Source organism: Nesoenas mayeri (assembly GCF_963082525.1).
Source record: "Nesoenas mayeri genome assembly, chromosome: 2".
In the NCBI taxonomy this organism is placed as follows: Eukaryota; Metazoa; Chordata; class Aves; order Columbiformes; family Columbidae; genus Nesoenas; species Nesoenas mayeri.
In genome coordinates this window covers 122,257,550-122,268,410 of record NC_137543.1, presented here as the reverse complement: position 1 = coordinate 122,268,410, position 10,861 = coordinate 122,257,550, and the positions used below count along the sequence as shown (strand labels likewise).

General features: G+C 49.1%; 1 protein-coding gene across 1 annotated transcript; it reads right to left on the bottom strand.

Annotated features, from left to right (window-relative positions):
• Positions 1 to 6,602: 6,602 nt before the first annotated feature.
• On the bottom strand, positions 6,603 to 10,419 carry EOMES (eomesodermin; the record flags this gene model as incomplete). The annotated part of the gene is made up of 6 exons (XM_080339156.1): positions 6,603 to 7,338; positions 8,010 to 8,071; positions 8,158 to 8,316; positions 8,777 to 8,898; positions 9,185 to 9,339; positions 9,680 to 10,419. The coding sequence occupies 6 exons, from the start codon at positions 10,417 to 10,419 to the stop codon at positions 6,603 to 6,605; spliced, it is 1,974 nt and encodes a 657-aa protein (XP_080195282.1).
• Positions 10,420 to 10,861: the final 442 nt, after the last annotated feature.

Genomic DNA, 10,861 nt, shown 5'->3' with positions numbered 1-10,861 from the left:
ACTGGCCCATCCTGACAGCAGGCATTTCCAGAAGTTTATTATGTACATATAATTTAAGCAGATCGAGTAGAGAAATACATTGTACATCTGAAACTGAGCTTTACAATGTAGATTTATCTATTATTCAGACCATTGCTGACACAAACTTTAGAAACCAAAACCATTCAAATGTCACAAATTCAGCCATATTTTTTTCTTCTGGATCAAACACACTGCCACCCAAAAAAAGAAATTCACCTGATCTTTCCTTTCAAATGACCCTGCAAAGGAATTGCAATGTAAAAGCAGCAGAGCAGAACCCTGCCTTTGCTGAAAGAATTAACAGAAGAGCTGGCTTAATAATAATCTTGAAACATAAACCACAAAGCTACCCAATGGAGACTGAGCTACACAGGTGAGGCTTTGTCTGTCCTGTCTTGAGTAAGAGACAGGATGAAATTCACCTGCTTTTGTGAATAGCTCCTGTAAAGTCTTCTTTGCCTGACATGTCCTCTGAAGTGTAAGTTTAAGAGCTCTCCTTGCTCAAACTATACCTTCATTAGGGCAGGAATACCATGTTCTTATATTCTTACTTGGCATAGGAAGTAAGAAGAGGGAAGTAATAACATTTTTCCTATTGAGAACTTATCACTAAGAACAAGCAAGTGCTAATACATTACAAAACAGTTTACCAAGAAAGATTGTTTCCTTCCTCAAAGTAACTTTTCAGCTATACCAAGCAATTTACAAAGACTGTATTGCTTTATGGACAAATAGGATTGTAACTGTTCCATGAAGTTTAACAATAAGTGCCCGATCTACACTACAAAAACCTAACTCCGCTGTAAGAAAACCAGAGATCATAACAGAACAGACTCCTTAGCCCTAAGTCTATAAAACCACAGAATAGAAGAACCCTAACATGAAGTTCCATTCTCAAATCTGCTGAAATGATATTACATTATATTGCAGCCACTTTAGTAGTGCCTACTTCAACCATAAGAGTCCTTCTGTTAACCATAAAACTACAGAGGTCATACTTCAGCAGAAGAGAATATGGACTTCCACAGGGCTCCTGTTACAGGTTTGTTAACTGACATCCCACTCCACATATCTTTCTCTCATTTACAGACATCATGCCCTGCTGAAAGAGAACTGGGCATTGTCTTTGGGGCCATTCTTTGCATGGGGAACACTCCAGGTAGAAGGAACCCACCTCACTCTTTGCCTGACCTTGGTGACACAAGACTGGCTACTTTGAAAAAAGCTCTAAAAAACATCAGATCAGATTTGAGTCTTGGACACCCAAAGGAAGCCTGACCTTAAGCAGTGGCAGGATGAAGACGACATGCTGCTTTTCAAGCTTTAAATATCATTATGTGAATTCAGGCATTCATACCGTGAACCCAGCCTAGTGACATAAGCCAAAAGGTGGTACATATTAGGAAAATGCACCTGTTCAATGCCTCCCCAGAAACTGAGAAATGATGAAAAGCAGTTAGCCTGGTTTTAATACTGCTACAGGAAGCACAACAGGAGCCTCTTCCCATCCATCTTCTCAGACCATCTTTTTAGGGACAATAGCCAAAATACGTTGTTCCCCCAACAGCAGTAGCTAATGTATTTCTTTCATGATGAAGACAAACTGCCTGATGCTATTTCACCCAATGAGCTACAGTACTGAAAGGCAGTCTGAGACCATAGCAATGAGGGCCAGATAGGAACCAGCTGGTGGTTGGAAAATAACCCTTTTGCTAATAAATATTATCAGCAAGAAATCTGTTCCCTGCTGCAAATGGAAACTAAATTGCATACAACAGACAGAAGACTAGGTTTTACTCACTAGCCTGGGCCTGAGCTGATGTTCAAATCCTAGGTAGGAAAAGTCATCTTCCTCCAGATGCACAGGCCTCCCACACCTGTTTAGCACCACTCACAGGTGGAAACTCTCTGCAGGCAGGTAGTTACTCCTGTGATTAAAGTCAGGCCTTAATTTATTATTATCTGCAGGGTCAGGACTGGAGATTTACCTCCTTCCCACCCATTGCTCCCTGTGTTAATGCAGTCCTTCAGGCAGGCAAGACACCCAGCACTCCATCTCTCCTTTATTTCCTCTTCCTCTGCTGCATTTTATTTGACTCCAAAATGAAAAGCAGGGAGAGGGTGGCAGAGTTAGAGGAAAGCTTGCAGAAGATTCCTCCTCCCCAGATTAGGATTTAATTGTATTCCTAGTGAGTCCCTTCTGGTTGCACTCGGTCTTTCAGATGAATGTTTCATCAATATGATTAGGATCACATCCCTCAGTCTCGTCTATTTACACAATCGGTTGTGACAGCTCAGAGTATAGTACTCCCTAAAGGAAATATTAGATATACCCTATCATTTTATTCAAATCGTATTTTGCACTCCGCACTTCCAACCTAATGTCATTCTCCCCTGGATTACATATTTGTGATATCCAGCAAGCACTGAAATCCTTCCAATAAGGATTAGATTAATATTTATATTAGCCATACTCTTATTATTATGAACAGGTCTATGGAGATTTTGGAAGGGGAGGAGTGGGCTACAGATACCTTAAGGGGTTGGGGAACTGGTCTTGTGTGTACAAAAAAGCATGGGTCACGCAGTGAAATAATAATAGTAATAATAATATTAATACCACCGGTGGAGGCAAAACTCGATTTCAAGGGGTGGATAGGTGTGAGAGAAGTGCCGGCGGGCCCCATCTCTTTCGCCTCAAACCCCTGGCACCATTTTCTCCCCAAGACAGGGACCTCACGGCTGCCCACCGTTGGCTCCCCCGGCACCTATAGCTGGTGATCCCGGCGGGAAGGGGCATTTCTGAAATGTAACGGTACTGCAGGACCTGATGAACCATCGGGGGCCTGTTCCCGCCACGGACCTGGGGGAAGGGCGGCAGCTGAGGGGGCTGAGAAAATAACCATTCCCGGGAAGCCCCCCGCTCCGTTAACGCCGCGCTCCCCTCGGAGAAGAGGAGGTGGAAATAAGCGAGCAGTTGATGGTGCAAAGGCAGCGTTGGAGAAGGTGGGAGCAGAAATTCAGACCGAAAGTAAAACCCCATCGCATTAGTCGAAGAGAAAACACACCGAAAAATAACTGCTCATTCCTCTCCAGAGCGCTGGGACAGCTGCCCCGGGGAAGGAATCCCTTTGTCCCGACAGGGTCGGGAAGACGCCATCGGAAGGAGTAGGTATTTGGAGTCGTTTCGTTTTCCCGCCCGGGTGTGTGGCAGCAGTGATAAAATTTCGGGCGAGCAGAGAGGGATGAAGTTTCGTTAGGGGGAGAAAAAAAACGTGAAAAGGTTGCTCCCGACGTGCCACTGCAAAGAGCACAGGCGGGAGAGGCGATGAGCTGTCGGGCCTGCTTTAACGAATAAAAAAGCCCCAAAAAACAGTATTTGCCAAGGAGCGGTCACACCCGTCCTGGGACGAGCCCCTCTTCGCTGCCCCTGTTCACCCGCCGTGCGGCCGTGCTGTTAAAACCAAACCCATGCTACGCACATGAAGCTGGGGAAATATCCCAGAAAACTACTGATTCGCGGCTTCAGAGGTTTACACCGGCGTATCCCCGTGTCACGGGGGCGGCGGGCCGGGCGAGGCGCAGGGGTACAAGGAGCGGAGCCCCCTGAGCGGGCGGAGGCGCCGCCGGCTCTGCCCTCCCGGAGCGAAGCAGAAGCGGGCAGACTCCGTTCGACAGCCGCGGAGGTCTGGGTTTTCATTAACCGAGAACTAGGTTTTGCAGCATCACCGCGCAGACTTACAGTTCACCTCTCACTACACACCAGCGCAATGGCATAAATAACTGGTTTTATTTGTTTATTTTTCCTCTAGACCCTGCTTGGCCCCCATGCACGTCCAGCCGTCGTTTTGGAGTTGCTCGCGGTTTCCATGCCAGAGCTACCAAAATTGCAGGGACGGGCATGACGGGCTCGTTTGTTTGTTGTGGTTTTTTTCACTTTTACAGCCTTTTCTTCCTGCAAGTTTGCCGCGTTTCCCGGCACACGCCCGCCTTCCCCGGGGGTGTCAGGGCTGTGGAGGAAGGGGCAGCCATCCTCGGGGTCACCCCCTCCCTCCAAACCCGAGATAAAAAGCCCGCTGAGGCTAGGCGGGGCTCTCCGCCCGGAGCCTGCTGTTTGTTTCAGTAAATCACATTACGAAGTAAAGTGCAAGGGTAGTTAACTTTATCTTCCGTTAAAGTAAACAAATAAGCAATCAGTTCCTTGATCTTTATTTAAATATAGAGTTGTTTATCAGTGTCATCCTATGAAGATTAATTAGATACCTTTATTCACAATTTGACGTCTGACACCCCATTTTAGGAATGCATTATAATCACAAGGTGTTAATTGGGGCCAGCCAGGCACTTATGTTTCTATTAAACGGTGTGAGGACTTTTCACAAGTATTAAGTTCTTTTAAACTGTGCGGTGCAAAAATATACAGCTTTTAATAACACACTGCGGCGGCATCATGTTCCTCTGCGCTGTATAATCGGTGCTTGCAACCCGGGAAGGGCGGGCAAGGTGCCGCCGACGTGCCACCTCACCCCCGTCTCCAAACGGGGGGCAGCCTGACTTGCCAGGGAGATGTTTTTTGGGAGGGGTTACCCTCCACTTAGAAGAAAAAAAATACTGACAATAAATAGATAAATAAATTCAGTCCCTCGTCTCTTAAAAGTTATCACAATCTCCTTCTGTTCCAAATGGGTTGCGGCTCCTTGTGAAGGGGCAGAGCGCTGGGACACCGATTTGTTTCTCTTGCCAACGCGCAGAGCCAGAGCCTGGCACCAAGAAGTCAAGAGCTGATCGAAATCTCATCGGAAATCTGCTGCTCTTCACTCTGGAGGAGAGGAGCAGCCCGGAGGCCCCTGTCAGTGCCCCCCGATATCGTTACCTCCTCCGGGGAGGGCCTCAACCTGATCTCCTAATTTATTTTGTTTGTAGCCGGGCAGCGCTAACAGTTTAATCTCATTACTGCCTGCATATCCTCAGGAAAGGTCCTGCTGCCGCGCAGCCGGGATTCAATCGCCCTACCACGAGGGGCTTTCTCCCCAGATAAGCTGGCAGGGGAATTTCTTACCTTGTTCCGGGAAATGAAGGGGGCGGGCAGGGGCAGCCCCGCTGCTGCTGGGGGAAGGCGAACCGAGTTCACAAGTGGCTCCCCGGGAGGGGAGCTGAGCTCACACCTCGCTTCCCGCAGCACAGGAGGCAATGGAGGAAAAAGAGGAGCCGTCAGGTTTTTGGATCAAGCTCAGGGGGTGGAGGGAATGCACAGGAGAGCTGTGGCAAAGTAGGAGAAAAATATTACAAACAGACAAAAATACCCCAAACCAAAAACACACACAGAGCTAGCAGCATCCAACTGAGCACAGAGCAAGGGATTAAGCAGCAAGAAGAAACTTGCAAAGGATGGCTAGATTTAAAGACAATTCAGTCCCCCAAGGATTGTGCTTCTTCCCCCTTTTCCTCCCCCCAGCTTGAATACGCGGTAGATGCAAATAAGAGGCAGAGAGCCACCCTCATCCTTACCCCTGGCACCACCACATTTATTAAAAATTACTACTATATACATAGAAAAAGAAAACAGAGCTTGGTTTTGTTGGAAGAAGTTCATGTGCCAGTGTTGTAGGGCTGATCAGTTTAAAATGGCTGAAACTATAGGCAAGAAGAGTGGGTAAATTACATCACTTCCCATTTTGTACAGGGCAGCTGAAAAAAAGTCACTTTAGATACATGTAAATAGATTTTTTTTTTTTTTTGCAATGCTCCATATGCTAAGTTTGATTAACCAAAAAAAAAAAAAAGCCTTTTGAACTTCAAAGCACCACTGGAGGTCCTTCTGACTGAACAGCTATAGGTCAACTATTTATACATTATTCCACAATATTCTACAGTGTACCTAGACAAAACACAACTGTACACTTTTTTGGCCACCTCAGTAAAGGCTAGGCTTTGGGGATGGAGGATTTTTTTAATGCAAGTTCTATAAACTAAGAAAAGTTAGATTTGGTCATTACAACCCCATCATTAGCAACAAGACCCCCAAGTCAAAATCCTGCCTAGCAAGCTGGCCTTATTTTGGCCATCTTCTGCCTAAGAAAGCCTTAGCTTTCAGAAAGCCTGACTCAATTGTGCTGCAGACAAGGGTTGAAAAAGCCAGCTCAGTCTAAAGCAGAACATAGCATTTGTGCAGCTCCCTGCAACCCAACCTCCTTTTATCAGAGGGGCAGGCAGGGAAGAAAATTAAATTTGGGATCCTACCCCCCCACCCCTATTGCCTTGCTCAGGAGTGCATAGATTTGATCAGGCCTCTGAGACAAGCTGAACTGTACACTTTAGTGTCTCCAATAAATAAGCCATATCATAAAAATCTAGACTCCTGCTTATAGCTCCCACGTGTTTTTTTCTAAAAGAGGGGAAGAATTCTACCACAGTTTGCTCTTTCCCTACTTAGTTACCTGCAACTATCAAAGCTTTGGCACCTTCTTTAGAATTGCACACAACAATTCAAGGTGGAAGGCAAGAGTCTTTTTGGCAATTGTAATGCAAAAAAAACCGAGGCCACCCTGAAAAAAATTCGCCAATTGGAATAAAAGAATGCTTTAAGAACTAGTATAGAATGCGTAGTAGCCCATGCCTTTTGAAGTGTCTTTGCTATAGTCCTCAGTATTAATGTCCTCACATTTCATGGTCGGGGAATTTTCATTGCTGGAAGTGCTAGGGGAGAGCCGTCTTCTCTTACAAGCACCTGTGTAGACTCCAGAATCATTTGAATCTAGAGACTTTATGGAGGGTGGAGTCTCTATCCAGGATGAGCTGATTTCTTCTTTCACCTTCTCCTTGGAAAGCTGGTCTTCAGAGAAACCCGGAGGACTTGTTCTGGAGGTCCAGGGTAATCCTGTTGTCATTTTTCGCTGGTAAGAGCCCCTGCTCCCCCAGCCTGCCATGGATGGAAATGTTGGATCAGGATAGTACCCCAAAGCATGGGATGTCTGAAGGGGGAGGGATTTAATGCCGTAAGGGAGCAAGGTGCTAGGAGAATACTCCGTCTCATAGGAGTTCATGTCCAATTTATTGGCACTGGGCTGCTGTACAGGCGTCACAAACCACCGCTGAGGAGAGCTGGCCACCTCTTCATTCTGCTGTGGGGAGAGCAAGCCATTTGTCTGAGGGACAGTCCTCTCACCATTGTAAAACCTGGCTGGGGGCAGGTTGTTGACAAACTGTTCTTGGAAGAACGGTTGCACGCTGTATCGGGCGCCAGGGACGATCTGGTGGGATCTAGGAGAATCCGTGGGAGATGGAGTTAATCTGTCATTTTCTGAAGCTGTGTACATGCTACAACATAAAAGAGAAATACTGAGCATTGTTCTTTACAATTCCAGAATGATAGTAAGACAACATAAAAACACAAACAGGAAGAAACTGAGCTATATCTTAATTAGAATCAGAACTAGTTTTAACTGGATAGTCATTCATTTTTATCTGATTCAGGAGTTATTTGTTTTTCCTAGATCAATATAAAATTCCTAGTATTATTACTGCAAGTATACACTGTTCTCTGCCAGCCAACTCATTTTAAATGATGGGCAGCACCTTCCTCCCAGAAACCATACTTGTCTATATACAGCTCCAGTTTTTCAAAGGCCGTTTGATGGTAGAAAGTGAACATTAAGCAAGTCTTCTACTGGCAATTTGAAGAAGCTGCCTGCTCTGTGGAGATATGCAGTACGTCATTGTCAATCTGCAGACCAGATAGGCTGCAACAGCACAAATTTTCTACCAAAATTGAGGTCTGCTGGAAGACAGTTTGTCGGGACAATAAAGTTAACTATTCAAACAGACATTTAATGTCCTTGAAAGGAACACATCAGCTACCAAAGGTGCCAGCAGAAACATAACTATTTCTGAATAACTGAAGTTGTGCCTAAAGAAGAGCTCTTCCACATACATTCCAGGTCAGAATTGTACCCCCTAGACAGTGATGTCTGCAAGAGAAGTGTACTTACGAGTCATAGTTGTCTCTGAAGCCTTTTGCAAAAGGATTATGGTCAATTTTGAGCTGGGTAATCTAGAAGCAAAAGCAGAATATAGTAAGATAATATGTTGAACCAACAAGACAATTTTACTCTTATCATTTTATACCTCTATGCTTACATCAGTGTTTTGATATGCTGTAACTGCTATGAACTGCGTTTCAGGGAAAATAAATGTTTGAGTCTTCGAGGAATCATTCAGATCTTCAACACCATCTTCAGTCACTTCCACAATGTGAAGCCGAGGCTGGTACTTATGTAGAGATTGCAGTACTATCATCTAAAAGGAACCACAGAAGAGACAAGAACTTTACAAAATCTTTAGACAAACTGCATCTAATATTTAAACATCTATTTTATGTTTTGACTAGGGAATGGAGCAGTTTTAACTGTTAACAGAAGATGATTCATGGGTTGTAGCCCTGTTTCTCTAGATTACCAATATGCTAAAACCTGTAAAGGCAGGAAATCCAGAACTATCAGCTATACTTCCACTTAAGCAATTCTAGAGATAGACATTGGCTTAAAAAAAAAGAAATTCACACATTTATTTCTGGCATGTCTAATTGCTTTCATAAAGAGAAGCAAAGAAAACAAGATCCATGATCCAGCTGAAGAAGGAAACAAGTCATGAGAACAGCGATCTAGCAGCTCAAACGCTGTAAAGCCCTGAGAACCCATAGCCCCCCGGCTGAGCCACCAAGAGCCTCTCAAGCCTGCCTCTCCCCCACCCCAATTACCTGTGCGTTGTTGTTGTTAGCACCCTTATTGTTCGTCAGCTTCAGTTTCCCGAAAGAAATCTCCTGTCTCATCCAGTGTGCCCCGGTGTTGGGCGACTCGGGGTGAACATACACTTTGTTGCCTGGGGAAGATAAGCCAGTAAAGCGCCTGCCGGGCTTTGTTTCACCACCAGTAGCTCAGAGCAGCAGAGCAGGGCAGGCGGCACCTCGGGTGCCCCCATGTCCCGTCTCCCACACAGCCTCTAACATCATGGGGTGCAGGGATGGAAATAAAGTAGCAAAACACCCTTAAAAGAGCGGCTTTGCCCGCAGCAGGATGCCGGGGGTGGCGAAGCCTCTGCAAAGGGAGATGGAGAGGGAACCCTTTCTGGGAAGCCGACGAGGAGACCCCTGAAGACTCGCACTTACCTTGCATGTTGTTGTCGGCTTTACCGCAGGTCACCCACTTGCCTCCCTGGAAACGCCAGTGGTTGGGGTCTGCCAGCACCACTTCCACGAAGACATTGTAGTGGGCCGTGGGGTTAAGTCCCGTGATGTTAAAGCTCAGGAAAGGAAACATCCTCCTGGAGAGAGGAGTCAAAACACGCCGCATGCGAGACGGGCCGAAGGAAGGGGCATGGATTTCCCCGTCCATCCTGAAACCGAGGCGACCAAGGGTGCAAACGGCGAGCCCAAACCGATCCCCACATCTCCTGGCTACCCAGTACTGGTTCTGTTACTAACATGGGGACACTGGGAGAGCCACTTTTCAGGCACAAGTATCCCCGGGCCGGAGCTACCACCAACGGGGAGGGCAAAGACTCACCAGCTCACTCCCCTCCTCGGGGAGCGGGTAGCGCGGAGCGACCCTGGGCACCCTCACCACCACTTCCCTTCATTTCTGCCCAACGACTGCCCACTTACCGGCCTTGTTTGGTGATGATCATCTCTGTCTGGTGCCGGTGGAACTTGAGCCAGAGAGGCCGGTTGCAGAGGAAGACCTGCGCCCGCAGCCCCGGGCCAGCGGCTGGCACCCCCAGAGCCCCTAGCGCACCGCAGGAGCCCGACGCCGCCGGGTAGGGGCCGTAGAGGGGTCCGCCGGCCGCCGCCTGCCCGTACTGGTATCCGCCGCCGCCGCCGAACTGCCCCCGGCCGCCGGGCGAGCAGACGGTGCCCGCAAAACCGCCCGGCGACAACACCGAGCCGTAGGGGTAGCGCTGTCCGCCGGGCGGCTGGTAGACGGCGCCGTGCTGCGCCGCCGGTGGGTATGGAAAGAGGGCGCAGGGCCCCCCTAGCTCGGCCCCGGGTGGCCCAGGGGACTGCAGGTAGTAGCGCTCGGTGCTCAGGCTGTCCATGGAGTAGCGGGTGGCCGCGGCCGGGGGCAGCTCCTCCTCCCCGCAGGGGGTGGCCTTGCGGCCGTCCGGCTTGGGGGCGGCGAAGGGCGGCTCGCCCACCTCCCCCTCGCCAAGCATGGTGGGGGCCGGCACGAACTTCTTGGGCGTCTTGTCCAGGTCGAGACGCGGCGGCGAGCCCGGCCGGGGCGGCCCGCGGGACCCTCCGCCAGCGCCCGCTCCAGGACTCGCTCCGGCCCCGCCGCCCTCCAGCGGGTAGAAGGGGGCGCCCGGCAAGGATCCCGCCGCCAGCAGCGGCTCGCCCAGCTGCATCCTCGGTGGGCGGTGCGGCGGAGCGCCCACAGGGTGCGGAACCGATCCCCACACGCGGCCGCGCAGCGCTGCGGCGGAATCGGCCGAGGCAATTTATACCGGCGCGCCCGGCTCCTCGGGCCGGCGGGGAGGGGCTTCAGCCGGGCCGTCTCATAGCCGCCCTCCACCCCCGCCGGCCCATTGGCTGGGCTGCGTGACACTAATTTAATTAGACAACTACTAATTGGAACAAGTCACCTGTGACTCCAGTGTGTGCGTCCCCTCCCCGGCCCTCCTTCCCGCAGCCGGCTACCATAGGGGCTTCCAACCCGCCACATACTCCTGCGCTGCTCGGAGTGAGGGGGCTCCCACATCACCCTGCGGTTGCCGCAGTGGAGGGCCCGACTTCTCCTTCCCCCCCAAAAAAAGACCTTTTGCCGAGGTGGCACCGTCCTCCCGGGCG